The 21,194-nt window shown below is 46.6% G+C and overlaps 1 protein-coding gene across 1 annotated transcript in view; it reads left to right on the top strand.

Annotated features, from left to right (window-relative positions):
- prdm6 (PR domain containing 6) overlaps positions 1-21,194 on the top strand; it is a 320,670-nt gene that overhangs the window by 221,443 nt on the left and 78,033 nt on the right. Inside the window, exon 5 of the mRNA XM_038805008.1 lies at positions 8,137-8,261. Within this exon, the coding sequence (XP_038660936.1) occupies positions 8,137-8,261 (125 nt within the window). The remainder of the gene's footprint in view (positions 1-8,136; positions 8,262-21,194) is intronic.

Below are 21,194 nucleotides of genomic sequence, written 5' to 3'. Positions count from 1 at the left end.
TAAGTTGGTGAATGGGGTGATCCACTGCTTTGTTCTAGCTGTTATTGGTATCTTGAGTATTGTTGGAGCAACACTCATACAGGCATATATTTCATCACACTCCTAACTTGTTCTTCGTTGATGGTGGAAAGTTTAAGAGAATCAGGAAGGTGTGGTGTGCCACCTGCCACACTATACCTAGCCTCTGACTGGTCACTGTCGCCAGAATATTTATGAGGCTGGTCCAGTTAATGGTCAATGGTGAACGCCCGGGATATTGATGGTGGAGATTCGACAATGGTAATGCCATTGAGCGTCAAAGCATGGTGGTTTGACTTCCTCATGTTGATTGTGGTCATTGATTGGCACTTGTGTGGTGTGAATATTACCATAGATGTCAATGTATAAGTTAACCTTTAAAGCTTCTCTTCAACAATGGGGCTTGACCTGCACGCCAAGTATAAAAGTGAACCACTGGGATGGTTGTGAGTGATAACCATCATTGTCGTTCCCAACACTGGGCCTGCCCAATCTGGCATGTTTTAAACTCCTGTGCATCTGCGCAATACAACTGTATTGTCTGCTTACACTCTTGCACCAGTTTATAAGGTACCAGTGACTAAAACTTGCGGAGTGAAAAATTGAGGATGACTCCTAATATGAATGTGACATGCCGTGGCTAAAAGGGAATGTTGACCTATATGCTGAATATGGGCAGAAACATGACTTTTGAGACTGAACAAATGTGGTTATATTAAATGTTATGTCAATTTATATGCCATGATCTACGGTATTTAGTGTTTATCACCCAAATCTGGATGTTGTCCAGATCCTACTGTGGCCACACTGTGGATATGGATGACTTCAGTGTTTGAGGAGCAAAGAGTGGTACTGAATACAGCAATCACCAGCAAACATAACCATTCCTAACTGTATGATGGAGGGAACATGATTGATGAAGCAGCTGAAGATGGTTGGCCTTGGAGAACTACCCGAAGGAACTCCTGCAGTGATTTCCTGAGGCTGAAATGTTTCATCTCCAACAACCATAACCATCTTCCTTTGTGATAGGAATATGAATGTTTTCCCCTTGATTCCCACTGTAGTCATAAGACAGGTAGGCTTTAATAGAACTTTGATGAGAAATATTAAATATATATACTAAGAGAAATACAGAATAGTTATTTAGATGATTTCCGGTCTCGGACAGGATGTAACTAAATGGGAATAAAGTCCCATCGCGAGCATGTGTAGCCGTGTGTTTCCCGGTGCTTATAGTGCCGAGAAACATAACGCTATAAAACGGGACCCAGGTTAGATACTGGGCCTCAGTGGGGAACCGGAAGCCAGGTCGTACATAGCCTCTTTCACAATATCTTAATTGGAGTGTTAATGTAAGCCTGTGACAATAAAGATTATTATTATTTTAGCCTCATTTTGTGCGCTGAGCTGCTCCACTCGCCAGAACACCTCAGTGTAGCGAGAGATTGGGATACCATGTATAAATGTGTGGTTCGCAGTGGTGGGAGGGGTGGGGGGGGGGGGGGGGTTGGTTGTGAAGGATGGGTTGGGGGGGGTTCGAAGGGGGAGGAGTGAATGAAGGGTTGTGGGGGTTCAAGAGGGAGAAGCTCTTGTGGGGGGGGGGGTGGTGGGAGAGGTCTCGGGGTGGGGGGGTGTGTTTGTGTCTACTCACTCATGCTGGTAGGTCATTGACCTTTTTTCTGCACTGGAGGCCAAGCTCACTGCCGCTGCTACCTCATCCCAGGCAGCATTGGCTGCCCCATGGCAGACCCACCTGGACCCTCAGGGGAACAGGACATCCCTCCTGGCCTCCACAGGGTCTAGCACCTCCCCAGGTCAGCATCCCCGAATCTTGGGGCTGGTCTCTTCAGCACCATTGTTGCGAGCTGGCTGGGATTGGCTGAGCAAATGCAGCTTAAATGCTGCTCAACTTTGTTTGCGGGGGGGGGGGGGGGGGGGGGGGGGCTGGCGGGCGCGGTGCCGGCGAATCAGCTGGCAAACCTTCATTTGCGGTGAGAAGTCTGTGAGGCCTCGTTAAGTGGACCAATTAATATTGAATAGCTCGCTGGGCTGAGCACTGGGAAGTTCACAACAATTCCTGCTCACTACCTCACTTAGAAATCCTTCCAGTGATTAAAAGGAGAACAAACGTTAAGTCATAAACAAGGGATTGACAATTCTCAGCCCTTGAAGTGGAAGATAAATCAGATCCTAAGCTTGTCCAGGAATTTACTGGGCCTTTCCTGAGAGTAGATCATCCATCTTCTACAAAACAAGGCCGTTGATACACAAGGGGTGGAACTCTCCCTTCTGGAAAATGGGCGAGAATCACTCCGAGCTTTTTCCTTGAAGGTCCAGCATGGTTCTCCATTTTCCAGGGGGCTAGCAGAGCTCCAACATGCGTCCCCCAGCTCTGGCTGCCGGCGGGGCCCTGCTAGCCAGACCGCACGGCCGCGCATGCGCACTGTGGCCGCAAGAGGGTCTGCGCATGCGCGCAGCAACCCACCTTTGCGCGGAGCCACACAGCGGGCCCGCGCGGAGGAAGGTAGGTCCCTCCCAGATCGCGATGGCCTGCCAATCGGTGGTCCCCAATCGCGGGCCTGGCCACCGCTGAGGCAGCCCCCGGAGTCAGTACCCCCCACACCCCCACCAGGGCCGCCACCGTGGCCGCGGGTTGCAGCTCCCGCCGGGTGGTACCACATGTAAACCACGCCGGCAAGAGTTCGGCCGATCGACCATGGAGAATCACCGTGAGGGCCTGTTCTACAGGTCCGCAGAGAATTGTTGAAGAACTGTCGCGCCGGATTTCCGGCGTGAATGGCTATTCTACGTCCCCGTGCCGGGCGCAATTCCGGCGAGGAGGGTCGGACAATCCCGCCCCAGGATTTCCTGTGTCCCTGGTCTCTTTAGTGGATCCTTGGCTGTCTGTGCAGTCAATGAAACAAAGTGTGCCAACTAATTGGAACCTACTTGGAAGTCCAGACTTGCATCATGTCCTGGACCCCAGAAGCAAAATCATAATTGTTTTCACAAATGTCTTTTAATGCAGACTACTGTACACACGATGGAAGAAGTCTCTTGATGCTCTGCCCTTTATAGTGTTCAGTTGTAGAGAGACCTGGAAACAGGTTGCCAAAATTGCAGGCTCACATATTTTGAAAACCTGTTAGATTTATACTTGTATTGCTTAATATATAACGCAAACCAATGAAAACTGAATCTAGGTAGCTATATAATATCAGAAAAGGAACAGTTTTTCTCCATGGATTTTTTTTGCTCTCAGCTATTATCTCTCCTACATTTCTCCTTTGTTCCTGGATTTAATTAACTCTTTGCTGGCTATGGTTCAGTGGGCACTGATTGCCTCCAACACATCACACAAGGGCATTCCTAATGTATGAAACTTGACAGTAAAGTCAGCAGCTGTACAACCTAGGAAAAAGGAGGGGGCATCACAGTTGAATCTTTTAAGTAGGGTTGGTTGGATGGCAATCAGAAGTCAGAATGCTGGCTGATTGCTTTTCCTGTATTGTGCAATACCAACACCCACTGTAGTTCCTTTACTGTCTCTCTGGCTGACAACAGATGGAGGCGCAAAGTGGAGTTCTAACTTAAAAAACCTTCATGTCTCTGGATCAGGTATTCACTGGATAGTTAAAACATTACATCCTTTGACTGTACTTTGAAATATTATGAGTGTCCTTGTGGAATTATTCAGAAGACATTTTTTACCTGCTGCAAGATTATCTTTTCCTGACATATTTTTGCTTTTTGAAACTTTTAAATTTGATTTATATGGACAAGGCAATAAAGAAATGGCTTCCCAAACAGTGTTTGGAAATCAAGAAATGGTGAAATACTTACGTTGTGCATAAATATCTATTCCTAGTACGAGTCAGCTGGTTTGCGTTCCATATGTTTTGATTTGTGATGACTTAATGGAATTCTCTTCAAAGAATTTTTCAGATTGATTGATGATCCCGACCACCCCATCCCAACACTTTGTTTTTGTTTTGTGCTGACAATAATGTTCATTGGCACGAGTTCTACTATAACAGAGACAGGACATCATGCAGTTATCTTTATGAGTCATCCAAACACAATACTAAATACATGTCAGGAAAGGAAATATTAGTTGAGAGAAAAAATGCCTTTGATGTACTTCAGCATGCAGTGATTTGTGCTGAGCCTGAAACTACTGCCCTCTTGTACGATACAGTGCATGCTTATAGTTTTGTAATCTTTCTAAGAGCCTCTGAGACCACCCATTGCTTTAAAACAGTCCTGTCCTTTAAGAAGAAACTATACATTTAAGTCTAGCATGGGTCTTCTTACACGCAAAACTTCAAACTGATTTTCTGTTGGAAGAAGTCAAATCGAGAAGTGAAATATGTGAAAAAATATTCTTCCCAATTAGCACCCCCCACCCTGGCAAATTATCACTGATTTGAGCAGTATTGTACAGACATTGTTAGTACCTGTGAAACTGTGGGAAGAATTATGAACATTTTACAACCTTTGCAGTTCAGGCTTTCTGAGCATAGTCTTTGTCAGATATTCATAGATGCACCAAAAGCAATCTGCTTAGCTTGCAACACTCCAGTCAAACAGGATGGCAGAATGCTCAGTAAAAACAACACAGATGGAATTTTTGCAGCTGCAAGTGAAACTTAGAGATTCTCCTATTTATTTGTATTGATCTTCATGATGCTGTTGCCAAGAGTCACTTGGCAATGATAGAAGACGTTGACAAGTGCATATCTCACTATTAAGGAATTGTGCAGACAGATTCTTTCTTGTCTGTGGTGTTAAGCAAAGAACAAATTGCAATGGCATTCGCAAATCTTGATGACATGTCTTGGTCAAAGACAATGCAACATATTGCTTTCAGCTAAAAACGGCGGCATCTCACATTTCATAAGTTGTTTTTTTTTTCACTTGCTCTGATTTTCAAACCAAGCGAGTTTCTCAGTAGGTTTTCCAGTGAGAAGCTGTGACTATGGACCCAGTGGGTTCAGTGTTTGTGCTGAGCTTCCTGATCTCAGAGGCCCTCCAGTAAGGATGTTATGATTGGCCTCAGCAGTTCTAGATGTTAGAAAAGGAAAGACCAACCAGGGCTCCCACCCTTGATTCTAAAAATTCCGCAAGGGTGCAGGAATGTGATGGGATGGGACTTCGCCCACTGCTTTTCTGTACCTCTGACCTAGTCCCAAATTCTAGGAATGCAATAATTAAAATATTCAAGTTGGACACTCAGGTCTGTAATGGCGCAATATGTGGTGATACACAGAGTGACACACTGTCATCCATAGGAATGCCGCCCCACGTCTGATTCAAGCTGAAAATACATCCCAGCACTTTTTTTGAAATCCCTCAATTACCTTTCTATCCTGTATTCACTGGGCCTTCACAAGGTCTATCAGGAAATAGCTCGACAGCAGTCCTGGTGTAGTTTTCAACATCCTGAGAGACATCCTCACAGTCAGGCACCAGCCTTCCACAGGCAGGCTTAAAGGGCACAATTTATTTGGGAACCTCTGAGCAGCTGAAACCCAATGGAGTAAATTTGACCTGGAACTGCAACCCACCATGCCCCAGCTAGGATCAACCTTTAGTTCCACGCATGCCCTCCCAATGGGAATCTCTGCCCTTTCATCTCTTGTATTATGACCCGGGAGTAGACCCCAACATTTGGTAGGATACCAGACTGAAACTCCAATATTGTTTAATTTTTTAAACTGTGAAGAAAGAATACTTTACTCCAAGAGTGATTCCTTAGACAAATAGGAAAATGGTTTATTAAAACAAACGTTATTATAAACACAGTATTAAACTAACTTTAACATCATAAAAGAAATAGCTTAACCAGTTCAACAATGCTCAGCAATAAAATGAAACACTTAACTCCTCGCTGTTCCAATCGAGCAAAACCCATCGCAGGTCAAAACGCACTTTCAAATATGTAGTTAGCAAACACAGGAGTACTTGCTATAGAGAGATATCTTGAAGAGAGAGAGATCCTTCAGGAAACAGCTTGTAGGTTGTTGTCTGTGACAAACCACAGCTTTTTCCAGAAGCTGCTGTTCTGTTCATAGCCAAATCTAAACTCATTGACTGAAAACGTGACTGCTTCAGACCCTGGCTCATCCCAATAATTATATCATCCTTATCCCACTCAAATCCCATTATCTGATTACTTAACTTTAAACACAATGGGCGTGATCAACGACCCCGTTGCACCCAGCCCAGATCCTGTTGCAAAGGGTGAATCATGCAAGAGCCCCAAATCGGGCTCCGTGCTGGGCCGATCATGAGTCACCCAATTCGCTGCGACTGGCCGATCTGGATCTCGCCCATGCCCTAATCGCTCATTTAAATAACCGGATGCCAGATTTATATGGTGCCTGGGACTCAACGGCCGCACCTGAGAGCCCTCACCAGAACACCGCTTAGTGCTGGTCCACACAAATGTGGGCCAGACATAAAGCACCTCAGGCAGTCTCACAGACCATTTCAGACATCTGGCTAGTCGGGGACAGGGCAGGGTGGTACCCTGGTACTCCCCCTGCACCTGAGCACCTTGGCACTGCCACCCTGGAACTGCCAGATGCACTGAAAGGCTGGCAATGCCAGGATGCCCAAGTGCCAGTTTGGCACTGTTGGGGTTGGGTCTGAGGCATCTTGCCAAATGGAGGGGTTGAGGGGGTTTTCCGAAGCCTCAACAAGGTTGGGAGGATTGAGATGGGGGTCAATAAAGCGGGGGGGGGGGGGGGGGGGGGGGGAGGCGGCATAAGGTTGGGGCTGCCAATCAAAATGGTGCCCCGATCTGCGAAAAGCCATTCCCTATCCCTGGCAGTGCCAACCAGGTGCCCTGGCAGTGCCACCTGTACACCACCAAAGTGCCATGGTGGAACTGTACACCACCAAACTGCCAGGGTATCAGTGTGGCACTGCCGTGGTGCCAGGCTGGCAGCACCAAGCTGCCCAGGTGCCAGGGAAGAGACAGGATGCCACTTTGCCCTGTTCACGAGCACCCAGTTGTCTCCAATGATCTGGGAGACTCCCCCAGGTGCTGTTGCACCTGGTCCACATTAGTGTGGACCAGTACTAAACGGTGCTCTGGCTAGGTCACCCAGGTAGCCGTGGCGTCCCGGGTGCTGGGTGAATCTAGCATCCAGCTATTTAAATGAACTGTACCCTCATTTAAATATTCAGATCTGGATCATGCCATATCTCGCAAGGCGTTTTGAGCGTCACGAATCTCATGAGAGGCCCCTTGCAAGATTCAATGGCGCACAATGAGGCCGCTGAAAGACGCCCAATGGATATTCATTGCATGCAAATGTATCACAAGTATGAACCTGCCACAGGTTGGTGTGAGACCTGACACACAGCAAACACAATGCTGACTTTATCTCCATATCTCAACCCATCATTAGAAATTTAAATTTTGTAATCAGCCCAATCAAGTCACCCACACGCCATGTTTCCCGTTCTTTGCAGGCTCCATAAAATCCCAACCTACTGCACCCATGTAATTATCCCTTTTTCTGCATCATCAGCACTTTGGACTTTCTGAATGTGGTTGCAATTTTAATAACAATTTCTGAGGCAGAATATATAACTGAGTATGCGTGATTAAGAATTCCCTTGGTCACTATGTGTGACAATATCATAAAATTACCTATGAAGACTTTAATTGTTTGGTAATTGTGAACTTATAAACATTTCAACACTAGAGGCATGTTTACTATGTTTTAAAATTAATTTCCAGAATGACCTTTATATATTGAAAGTATATCTGTTGGATAATTTTTGCATTTAAAAATTTGTTTTACTTCTATCTTTCAAGTGTCTCACTCATCCAGCTCCCTTGACTTGCATGATCCAAATTTCACTGTCCATGATTAGGTCACAAGATTTTTCTTTGTACCTCACGTGATTTGTATGTGGTCATTGTTCAGTTACGAAGGATAGGCTGTATCCTGTCACATTGTAACTCCATATTGGGGCGTGAATCTGCTCCTTCATGAAAGCCCATATTCATTCAAGACAAAATATGCTTTACATAAATTATAAAATTGATATCACTTTATTTATTTGTTTTACCAATTACTTTTATTTGCTGTTTATCAGGTCATGCATATTCTACAGAGCCTGTGATGACATCCCAAGAGGAATGGAACTTTTGGTCTGGTACAACGATAGCTACACCTCATTCTTTGGGATTCCCTTTCAGTGCATTGCACAAGATGACAATTGTAAGCCTTTTCTTTTGTAGCGTTAAAATAATCTGAACATAGAATGTACCCCTTTCATGGCTACACTCTATTCGCTAACAATGGCACTGTATGTGTTTAATGGGTGGCGTGTGGGCTGACCTTTGTTGTCTGCAAAAGTGGTAAAATCAGCTGAAAGTCTCACATGTAAAGAGTGCTTTTCTTAGCCGTGCTGTTAAATCATAGAATTTACAGTGCAGAAGGAGTCCATTCGGCTCATCGAGTCTGCACCGGCCCTTGGAAAGAGCATCTTACCAAAGCCCATACCTCCACCCTATCCCCACATCTCCACTCTATCCCCGTAACTCCACCTAACCTTTTTTGGACACTAAGGGCAATTTAGCATAGCCAGTCCACCTAACCTGCACATCTTTGGACTGTGGGAGGAAACCGGAGCACCCGGAGGAAACCCACGCAGATACGGGGAGAACGTGCTGGCTCCGCACAGACAGTGTCCCAAGCCGGGAATCGAACCTGGGACCCTGGAGCTGTGAAGCAACTGTGCTAACCACTGTGCTACCGTGCTGCCCATAATCTAAGGACATCCTGCTTAAATGGTACAGTTGAGAGTTATGGAATTGAATTCTGATGGTTACGGTGATATTCCAATAGTTCTTAGTTTGATAAATAAATCTGTTCAAGTACTTACTGTTCCATATGCAACCAGGTTTTATTCAAAGGTTTTTTTTTTACAGATTTTCTTAGCTGCACAAAGAAAGGAGCTGCAACACTAAATGGTTGAGACCATAAGACCATAAAACCATAAGGCATAGGAACAGAATTAGGCCATTTGGCCCATCATTTGGCCCATGTCTACTCTGCCATTCAATCATGGTTGCTCTGTTTCTCATCTCCTGCCTTCTCCCCATAACCCCTGATCCCCTTATTAATCAAAAACCTATCTATCTCTATCTTAAAGACACTCAGTGATTTGGCCTCCAGAGCCTTCTGCGGCAAAGAGTTCCACAGATTCACCACCCTCTGGCTGAAGAAATTTCTCCTCATCTCAGTTTTAAAGGATAGTCCCTTCAGTCTGAGGCTGTGTCCTCTGCTTCTAGTTTTCTTACTAGTGGAAACATCCTCTCCACATTCACTCTATCCAGGCCTTGCAGTATCCTATAAGTTTCAATAAGATCCGTCTTCATCCTTCTAAACTCCAACAAGTACAGACCCAGAGTCCTCAACCGCTCCTCTAATTAGTTTACTGATAAATGCACTGTCAAGCATTCCATCCTGGATTGCAATGTCATGGGAAAAAACTCAATTTGTAACATTGTATTTTGTCAGCATTTGGCAGAAAGCTGGCTTCTCTTTCCTGTGGCGCGTCTTGGGTGAGACTCCAGCCCATTTGTGCCACTTTGGCCTGGCATCGTATTGAAATTATGTGGAGCTCAGCTGAAGAAAACAAGCTATTTGTGGGGTGAGATTTATCTGTAGCTAACAAGCTAGTAGAAAACATGAGAGTGGGCTTATTTGGGAGTAAATTGTGGAATTATTTATCTTTTACAAAAAAAGTTGGACTTCTGCTCTGTAGTTTATTGCTACCTTTTACACACACCGAAATCATTAAACAGAAGAAACACTGGCACAAATCCACACACATTTTGCCCCATGTAAAGTATTATTAACAATTTGCATGGTTAGTTAATACCTAGGATTACTTCATGAAATGATCCATAAATAAATTATTTATAGGACGTCATTTGTGTTGCGTATTTGGTGACAAGTTTACATTGTAATATTGCAAACATTCTCTGCAAATTGCTTCAGGATGTGGTTCTAGAAGTGTGAAATATTTCTCTCTGTAACTTAAAAACGTACAATATATTCCATGTTTAACACTCAGGTAACTATTTTGTGAACAGCTTGGTTGCTTGAGGAATGTTATTGCTTCCAAATTATAAACAAAACTGAAACAAATATGCCTTCCAATAAAATTTCTTATATTGCAAAGATTAAGTCCTTCCCCTGGTGAGTTTGGTGGTGAGGGCATTTAATCAAGCAGGAGGATGTCGGGAAGGGAGGCCAGTGAAAGCCTCCCGTGCTCTTGCTGCCGATCCTCCTCCCCCTTGCCTCACATCCAGAGACCCATCCATTACCCACCATCATTCACCTGTCATTGAGTCATAGAGTTTTACAGCACGGAAAGAGGCCTTTCACATCATGTCCGTGCCAACCATCAAGAACCTATCTATTTTAATCCCATTTTCCAGCTGTATCTTTGGATCCAGCAACGATACTAGGCCTCAGGTGGGTGTCATACCACGAGCAGCCTCCACTTCCCCAGTGATCGGCTGGCAGCTCTTGGCAGGCAGCACTTCATCCTCCAGGGTTCTTGATTCCAGTGAAGGCTCCCCAAAGTCCAGTGAAGCACCTGAGTTGCACTTAATTTAACAGCCCTTCCCTACGAGAAGCAAAACAGCTGGCTCACCAGCCAGTAGGCAAGTCATCCATCATGTCTATTAAATCTAACCCATAGCGTGGGTGCAATATCTCCATAGTGACTACCTGAATAAATCCAGTCTTATTTTCAAGTTATTAGTCCTGGTCATAATTAAGAACCTTCTTAAACCTGTTCCAGAAAATGAAATTAGTGTAGACAGGTCCAGCAATGATGGTCAAATTACTTCCTTCTGTGCTATAAATTTAATGATTCTATGAAAACCACTAGGTAACTTAGTTAAGTTACAACTGAACTCTGTTTTTGATTGAAACTTTAATAAAGCAATTTTTTTATTGCACACAACTCCCATCCTTTTTATTTTGAGTCCCAAAAGGAAGAGCGAAATCTGCAGAGATCAGATTGAAGGCAAGGTCAGACGTAAACTCAAATATATTAGCCTTAGGTCAATAGCCTGCATACTCTTGCTTCCAGACATTCTTGCTGGAGACATGTCATTCCAAGCAATGGCTATCCATTTGGCAATGGCAGGTAGCCAATCTTGTGTAATTAATTGTACATTTGTGACTTGATTCGGGAAGTGACCAGGATCCACCCAGAAGTTAACCTGATGCTAAAGCCTGGCAGGTTCCTGGAGGTGGCTTGCTGTGAGGCCTCCTGTACTTAACACCTCCCCCACTACCCCCAGACACCAGAATCGCATTGATTAGTGCACCCAGCCACCCTGTGTTGGCCTTGCAATTGTGGCCAGAGTTTATTCTTCAAAAAATCAAACCTCTTCAAAATGGAGCACCCTTGTGGTCGCCATACTGCAGTAGCAGCAACTGCCTCCGATTGGGCTTGCAGCCTCAGGAAACCACCTGTCATCTTTAATTGGACAGTGGACCTGGAGGTAGCTCCAGAAGATCACGCCAGCAGGCACATTGCCAGTAATTGCTGGCTTGGGACCCAGAAATCTTCCTGCTTTCTCAATAATTTTAAAGAGGACTAGATTTCACCTGAAGCCAACCCTATATCCAACTGAGGAACAAACCAATTTCCACTCTGGAAAAGTCCTATTGCTCATTTAATGAGTGACAAAGGCTTGGAATATCCTGAAATAATGCATTTTGGCAGCCTGACTCGCCAGTGACGAATTTAAGACAACACTAACTGGAAAACTAATTCAAATGCACTTCAGTGAATGGTTTGAAGGGAGATAGAAATCAGTGTTTTCCACTGCACAGTTTGGTGTTTTAGGGAATACAGTTTTCATGCCACTTACTCAATTTATACTCAATTTAGAATTAAACAATTGTAGCCAAATATATGTTTATGTGCGTGCAAGTGAAGCAATTCATTTTGATAGGAAGAATGAAAAGAAGCAATGCAAAATAAAGTGTGCAATTCTAAAGGGGGTCAGTAGCAGATGGGCCGGGTGGTATATGTGAATAATTCATTGGCAGAGCAGGTTGAGAAAGAGATTAATAAAGCACGTGTGATCGAGGGTTTTATAAATAGGGACATTGAGTAGAAAAGCAAGGGATTTATGATAAGCCTGGATAAAAGATTGGTTGGGCCTCAATTGAGCTTTGTGTTCAATACTGGGCACCACACTTTCGGAAGAAGTGAAGATATTGGAGAAATTGCAGAAAAGATTCACAAGAATGGTTCTAGGGATGAGGAACCTCAGTTATGTGGATGGATTGGATAATTTGAAGTGGTTCTGCTTGAAAAAGAGAAGATTAAGAGGTGAATTGATAGAGGTGTTCAAAATTATGGAGGGCTTATGGAAAGAGTAGATAGAGAAAAACTATTTTGGTTGGTGGAATAATCAAGAACCAGAGGAAATGAATGTAAAGTTACTGCTAACGGAAGAAATGAAGAAAAACTGTTTTACACAGTGAGTGACTAGGATCTGGAATACACTGCCTGAGAATGTGTGAAGGCAAATTCAATGGAGATCTTCAAAAGAGAAGTAGACAATTAATTGGACAGAAACATTTCCAGGGCTATGGTAAAGGGGCTTTTTGGGACTATGTGAGTTGCTCTTGAAGAGAGCTAGCACAGACACGATGGACCAAATGGCCACCTTCTGTGCTGTAACATTGTATGGGTGGAATTGTAAGGCAGGGGACAGGTAAAATGTGTTGCATGGCCTGCTCGCTGCCTACTCACCTACCCCGACCTTTCTCCCGTTTTATAGAGGACGGTGGAAGTGTCAGGCAGCCTGCAGTTTAACACATTTTCGAATGAGGTTGAATTTAAACCTTGAACATGGTATTTTGTCCAAATCTATGGTTTGCAAGTCAGGCAATTCAGGGATTCTAAGTATTCCGGGGAGTTAACAGATTCTGACTGCATGTCTGATGATTCAGATGTTAACTGTGTAATTATATAATTTAGTTTTTTTCTTTCCTGACAAGGTATCTCCAGCAAGATTCAACTTGTATTGATTTCATGTAGTGTGTGTCACTGCTATTTAAAACTTCTATGTTCGAATACTCGATTCCATTTATGTTGAGTCACTTCTAATAATTGACAGGATTGAAAGTGGAGTTGAAGCACCTCCGTGTATTTTGCATTGTTTACAGTGCCTTCCACCTGGTGTAGCCCTCATCATTGATCACGTTAGACAACGTTGCTGAAGCTGCTCATTCCTCTGTGTGCTTCTTTTACATAATAAACATTTCCATCTTTAGTTTACAGTGTAACAATATGTTTAATATTACACAGTATAATATTGAAAATGACCACAGTGGGGGCTTTTCACAGTAACTTCATTTGAAGCCTACTTGAAAATCGCTTATTGTCACAAGTAGGCTTCAAATGAAGTTACTGTGAAAAGCCCCTAGCCGCCACATTCCGGCACCAGTTTCTGGAGGCTGGTACGGGAATTGAACCGTGCTGCTGGCCTGCCTTGGTCTGCTTTAAAAGCCAGCTCTTTAGCCCTGTGCTAATCCAGCCCCGTACTTGTGCCAATAAGCGATTTTCACAGCCTGATAGCCAAACCTCCTTCTTCCACAATCTTCTCCAAAAGAGCCCAGTCTGTAACTTTGTGCTTCATCAGGGTACAGCTCTTAGCATTATACTAAAATGTGATTGGACATTTGCCTCACATCTTCACATCCAATGAGCTGACTCTAATTTTTCAGAGGGGTCATTGTTTGTCAAAAACACTTAACAGCGAGAGCAATTCACCTCTTCATCGCCCTTACTGCCCCCGTTGTTAAGATTTAAATTTGTCAGTTATATTAAACTTAATTATTACCTCTACCTCCACCATCTAATTATAGGGATGCCATGTAAACTTACTAGGACTTGCAGAAGTAAGATGGTTAGAATCTGGTCAGATGGAAGCGAAGAAACAAGTGCTTTACTCCTCAGGAGATGAAAAGTGTAGGAATGGAGTAGGAATTCTGGTAAAGGAAAAGATAAAAGGGATCAGTTCAAGATTACTGGCCAATCTGAGAAACAGTAACCATGATTAAGATCGAGGAAAGCCTTTTGAACTGGTTGTCATACAGGTTTCTGCCCCGACCCAACATCACACTGAGCAGCAAACAAAGGCATTTTATGGTGACATCCTGAAGTGTTATGGTCAAATCAAATCAACTGATGAGGTCATATTAACGGACGAGTTAGACACTAAAGTCAAGTGAAGGAAATCAAGAACGTGTGTCAGTCAATATGACCTTGCATCAAAAAATGAAAGAGGAGAGAGACTATGCAATTTCCTCAAATAAATTATCTTATTATGGCAAACATCTTCTTTAAGCAGCCAAAAAGATTATACACCTAGAGAAGTCGAGGCGACATGTATAGAAATGTGTGAAAGTGAAACAATGGGGGCAGTTCTCAGGCCGCATTGCACCCGACACAAATCCCGCATTGCTGGGAAAATCTGGGGGCTGGATTCTCCACACCCCACCAAAATCGCGGCCGCGCCTGGGCGGAGAATACCAACCTGGGGCCATTGCTGGAGGCCCTCTCTGCCCCCAACCGGCCGACGTCCCGACGGCGTGGATCTAATGTGGTCCTGCCGCTCAGGAAACTAGCGTGGCGGCTGCGGATTCAGTCCGCGCCCGTCCTGGTCGGGGGCGGGCCGATCGGAGGGCATTATTTGGAGGGTCCAGCTCCGTGGTCTGAGTCCGCCTTGGAACATGGCGCGGCCACTGGAGGCCCGTATCTGCAGCTTAAGCTGCTGGTTTTACGCCGGGTCCCTGCTAGCCCTCTGCAGGGCTAGGGATATAAGAACATAAGAACATAAGAACTAGGAGCAGGAGTAGGCCATCTGGCCCCTCGAGCCTGCTCCGCCATTCAATTAGATCATGGCTGATCTTTTGTGGACTCAGCTCCACTTTCCGGCCCGAACACCATAACCCTTAATCCCTTTATTCTTCAAAAAACTATCTATCTTTACCTTAAAAACGTGTAATGAAGGTGCCTCAACTGCTTCACTGGGCAAGGAATTCCATAGATTCACAACCCTTTGGGTGAAGAAGTTCCTCCTAAACTCAGTTCTAAATCTACTTCCCCTTATTTTGAGGCTATGCCCCCTAGTTCTGCTGTCACCCGCCAGTGGAAACAACCTGCCCGCATCTATCCTATCTATTCCCTTCATAATTTTAAATGTTTCTATAAGATCCCCCCTCATCCTTCTAAATTCCAACGAGTACAGTCCCAGTCTACTCAACCTCTCCTCATAATCCAACCCCTTCAGCTCTGGGATTAACCTAGTGAATCTCCTCTGCACACCCTCCAGCGCCAGTACGTCCTTTCTCAAGTAAGGAGACCAAAACTGAACACAATACTCCAGGTGTGGCCGCACTAACACCTTATACAATTGCAACATAACCTCCCTAGTCTTAAACTCCATCCCTCTAGCAATGAAGGACAAAATTCCATTTGCCTTCTTAATCACCTGTTGCACTTGTAAACCAACCTTCTGTGACTCATGCACTAGCACACCCAAGTCTCTCTGAACAGCGGCATGCTTTAATATTTTATCGTTTAAATAATAATCCCGTTTGCTGTTATTCCTACCAAAATGGATAACCTCACATTTGTCAACATTGTATTCCATATGTGGGCAAATTGGCGTGAAAGTCCACAATTTTACGACAGCGTGAGGACATAGTCCTAATAATAGAGAATCCAGCCCCCAAAACGGGATTTTACAAGGCACAGAACTGTTCCGCTTTTCCCAGCCCACACCACCTGGCCTGATCAGGATGTCACCCTGAAAGGGCAAGAAACTGATCACAGCTGATTTGTATCCATTTTAATCTCAGCACCCTGGTATTCCACTCAATTGCCCCCCCCCCCCCCCCCTTTACCCCTCCCCCCAACCCACCGGCCAGTGGGAAGTCACCGAGCGTGAATCACTACTGGTCCTTAAAAGTGGTGACCAGGCACCATAGGCTCAGAGGAAGCGAAAGGAGGTGAGTACCCCTCTCAACCTACCTCCAGGGATTACAAGGGCATAGCAGCCACGGTCAGATGCTGGGAGCTGGGGGTAGGAGGGCTTGGGCTGGGCTGGGCTTGCGGGGGCTAGGTCAGGCGTCTCCACCTCGGATGGGTGTCGCTTTAGGTCTGTGAAGCCGAGAAGCCAGATTTCTTTCATGTTTGCACCCCATAACAGGGCAAAGCACAGTTGCAGCCTGTTGGTCCTAAAATCCTCTCACAGGACAGAGCTCTTCTGCCACTTGTATCTTGGAGAAGCAGTTCGCTCCCCCTGAAGTATCAATAGGCTTGGTGGTTTCAATGTTACAGTATGACTTCTTTTATCCCTACGTACTTGTTTACATTGAATTTCACACCTCATTGACTTTTACAAGTCTTGATTGACAACTGAAGGCTATCTCAAAGGAGCAATATCTTTGTTTGTTTTTATAGCACAACTCTGAAGTGCTTCCTCTTTGAGCAGGAGTCCTGTCTAACCGTAGATTTTCTATAGAGGATTTTTTTCAACTCTGAAATGCTTTGTAGTAAGAACAGTTACTCTGTCTGACAGCAACTTTGTTTTAGACTGGATCTTTTTCACCCTCTTTTGCCTGAACAGCCTGCCTGCACTGGAGGTACCTTTCCACCATAGAAACAGCTGGAACCACTCAGATATTAAATTGCAAGCATTCCTCAATGAAGAACTACTCACAGCTAATGTTGAAATCTCTGGATGAGCACCAGAGAGCTGAGTGCAATTTCCCTGATGTTGCTGTCAGTGGCCTGGGGGATTGGGGCTCCTGATCTGGGCAGGTGGAGGTGTATAGATTGACAACCCAAGGGGCTGGCTGCATGTCACTCAGAGAGAGAAGGTGGGATGTCATGTTAAGGGTGGGAAAGTGTGTAACCTTGGACTCCCCATTAGATGTAAAGTCACAGGTCATGCACTGGATGCCCAGGTGTATCGAGTGTGATGGCATGACAGCAATATGATTATGAACTGTCCAAGCCTGAGTATCCACAGTGCATACTTGTATCTGCCCTCTGCTAGTACTTATATCCTCTCACATTCCTGAGAGTCATGCTCGTCCAACAAATTGGCCACCATCAGTAATGTTTCACTACTCTCAGGTGCCTCACTATTCAAGTCAGGGTCAGGGGAAGAATCGCTCATTGGCTAGGGCTGAGGGATGTGGGCCAGGCATCGTGAGAGATATGCAAGTGCCTCTCAGCATTGACCACAAGAATGCAATGGTGGATGCAAGAGCCATCAAACTTCATATGGGTATCCATGTGTCACAGCACATGAAGGTTCCCATTGCTGCTGAAGTGAATGGAACAAACTGCCCGATGTAGATTGTAGGGGACATTGGCGACTATGAGAGGATGTGGGCAGTGCCTGATGCCATTGAGGTGATGATGTGTAATAAGCATCAGATATTCGTGGTGGCACTGGATGCCAGGGAGGGTGATGGATTCTCAGCCTCCAGGATCATGAGGACAACGGGTGTTGGGATTGGGGAGTTGAGGGCTGAGGGTCCTGGAATGGATGACCCTACTTACTTGATTCTCCAGAAAAATTTCTAAGTATGAGCGAGTGGGAACTGCCTGGCCTGGTGAGGCCGGCAGCGCAATACACGTTGATTGGTCCACTTAACGAGGCCTCACGGGCTTCACGCCACAAATGACGGCTCACCAGACCGATTCGTCTGGACTACACTCACCAGCCCTCCGCTAACAAGGTCGAGCAGCACTTAAACAGCACTTGAACAGCCAACCCCACTCAGCTCGCAGCCATGGCACCGAGAAGACCGTCCCCAAGGGTTGGATACGTGGACTTTGGGAGGCTGCTAGATACAGTCGAGGCCAGGAGCGATGTCCTGATCCTCCAAGGATCTCGGAGGGTGAGCCACAGGGCAGCCAATTCTGCCTGAAGTGAAGTGGCAGTGGCCATCAGCTTGGGAAGCGTGACCAAGAAGACCAGCTTCCAGTGCCGTAAGAAGGTCAATGACCTACACCGGGCAGCACGAGTACGTCGATACCAGCCCACCCCTCCCCCACCCCCCGAGACCATGACACCACCATGTGAACAGCACACCCACCCCTCCCTATGCCCCCAACTCTCTCTTACACCTGCCTCCCTTCAAGCCCCCAACTCTTCCTTCACCACCACCGCCCCAATCACTGCCTTCCCTAGACAACCCCCCCCCCCCCTCACACACTCACACACACACACACACACACACACACACAAGCACTGTGAACCACATGTGTGGCTAACAATGCCATCTCTGTCTCTCCCACAATCAACTGCAGAGGGCCCAGAGTGGTGGTGGGTTGCCGGACATCAGAACCTTCGAGGAACGGGCCTTGGAGGTGAAGGGGGTAGTCGAGAATAAAGCGGTCACAAATACGTAGGTCGGAGCACACCGCAGAAGTGAGGATTCACCGGGCCCCACCCGGAGGACCTGTCAAACGTGAGTTTTATTGCCATACAGACTGACCCATCCATCACCCTGACTATCTGTCCATTCTCCCATATGTCCTCCAGCCGAGAGCGCCAGCCCCTGCTCCCATGAGCCTACTTCAGAGGTCAGTTCCAAGAATGCTCCACAGCTATCATTCCCACCCTCCACTAGTGCAGATACATACATCTCGGTGGGCAATAATAGTGGTCAGGCTTCTGGGACACAACCTGCTGAGCGCCACACAGTCCCTGATTCACATCAGGTAGAGGCAGTAATGCCCAGATGAGACACGTTGAAGATCACTGGGAGGGCACTGGGGGAGGGGAGGGAGTGGGGGTAGGTAGGGGGTGAAGGGGTGGTGGGGAGAGTGGGGCTGCACCATCGGGAGAGTGGGTCATTGCTGCACACTTGTGAAACATTAAAAATCCTTCATCACAACCAGTATGACGCTTCTGCCACTTCCTTCTATAATGAGGGCCGACCTCCGAACCCTTGGCCTATCACCCTGGAGCAATGTAACAGAGACTCTGGGAGGGTGAGAAATGAGGGGAGGGGGAAGGCAGCGATGATGGACTAGGCCATGTCCTATGTGAAGCCGAGTATGAGGGCCTCCCAGGTCCTCTGAGTTTGCTGTATCGGCCACCTTTCCTGCAGCCTCTGGCTGGTCCCCCAGTTCCTTTCCAGGATCGTCCTCCAGCCTGTCCTCATTGTCCTTATCCACCTCCTCGGAGGAGGAGGTGACCACATGTTCCTCATCACCAACCTCCAGCACGTCACCTCGCTGCTGTGCCAGGTTGTGGAGGACACAGCAGACCACAACAAAGTGAGTAGCCCACTAGGAGGTGTATGGCAGGGCACCACCGGAGCAGCCAAGGCATCGGAAGGGCATTTTCAGCAGTCCTGATGCACCGCTCAATGGCAGCTCGGGTGGTCAAATGGGCCTCATATCAGGTCTCCGCTTTGGCCTCCAGCCTCCGTATGGCATCATTAGCCAAGGTCTCAGCAGGTACCCTTTATCCCCCAGGTCCTCAAAGAGACCGGGGTTGTCTGATTATCCCAGAATGTAGCTGTCGTGTGCACTCCCTGGGACACATGCACACAGGTGTATGATCTGCATTTAGTGGTCACACGAGCTGGATATTCAGGGAGTTGAAACCCTTTCTCTTAATGTATGGTACTCCCAGCTAGCCTGGTCCGTGGAAGGCGACATACATGCAGTCTAGTAGCCGGAGAATCCTAGGCTACCCGGGCATCTAGTTAGGCTTGGTCCATTTCAAAGTTCTCCAGTTTTCCGCCCAGTCAAACAGGGCATCGTGACCTGTCAGCTGCACTTGTGGGCTGTGGCCTGTGAGATTCCACAGAGTTCCCCGCTCGAGTACTGGAATGATCCCAAGGTGTAACAGTTCAGGGCTGCGGTGACCTTGACAGCCACAGAGACCTGGTGTCCTCCTTCACCACGTGGTACTAGGTCCGTGAAGTCTTGGCACAGGTGCACCACCATCACCTTGTTGAGGCAGAGCCTCCTGCGGCTCGCATTGTCCGTCACCTACTTGAACGACCAGTGATGCCTGTCTCCCCTGGGCCATCACGGACCACCCCAGCTGGCTCTCACCCTGACCTGATGGGCAACCGGATCCTCAAGATGTGGGGCGGGGTCTGGCACATGGGCCGCCGTCTCGAGCCTCTGCAGACAGTGCTGCTGCCGCCGTCTCCGGAGTCTGGTTGCCCAACCTACCGGCAGCACCAATAGGGCCTTTTCTGCTGAGTCCAAAATACCATCCATTCTATTCAGTATCAAATAACAAAGAACAAAGAAGAGTACAGCACAGGAACAGGCTCTTCGGCCCTCCAAGCCTGTGCCGACTATGCTGCCCGACTAAACTACAATCTTCTACACTTCCTAGGTCCGTATCCCTCTATTCCCATCCTATTCGTGTATTTGTCAAGATGCCCCTTAAACGTCACTATCGTCCCTGCTTCTATCACCTCTTCCGGCAGCGAGTTCCAGGCACCCATTACCCTCTGTGTAATAAACTTGCCTCATACATCTATTCTAAACCTTGCCCCTTGCACCTTAAACCTATGCCCCCTAGTAATTGACACCTCTACCCTGGGGAAAAGCCTCTGACGGTCTACTCTGTCTATGCCCCTCATAATTTTGTAGACCTCTATCAGGTCACTCCTCAACCTCCGTCGTTCCAGTGAGAGCAAACCGAGTTTATTCAACCGCTCCTCATAGCTAATGCCCTCCATAACCGGGCAACATCCTGGTAAATCTCTTCTGCACCCTCTCTAAAGCCTCCACATCCTTCTGGTAATGTGGCGACCAGAACTGAACACTATACTCCAAGTGTGGCCTAACTAAGGTTCTATCTGTAAGGAGTTGGGAGAAGGTGTTAGACTGAGAAACAGTGGTGGCTCCCACCACAGGACCCTCCATTCCCCCATTGATGCCCACCCCTCCGACATCCAGAGCGCTCTGCCCACGCACACCAGGCAGCACAGGCCACCCCACAACGGACCCCACACCCTGTACCCAGCCATTCGCTCGTAACATTACCTGGGCTGGGCGCTGGTCCCCTCCCCGTTGCACTCACCCATCCCCCAGCCGCAGACATGTCC

The sequence above is a fragment of the Scyliorhinus canicula genome, chromosome 8, assembly GCF_902713615.1.
Source record: "Scyliorhinus canicula chromosome 8, sScyCan1.1, whole genome shotgun sequence".
In the NCBI taxonomy this organism is placed as follows: Eukaryota; Metazoa; Chordata; class Chondrichthyes; order Carcharhiniformes; family Scyliorhinidae; genus Scyliorhinus; species Scyliorhinus canicula.
Note: the sequence above shows the minus strand (reverse complement) of the source record. Positions and strands in the feature narration are given on the sequence as shown.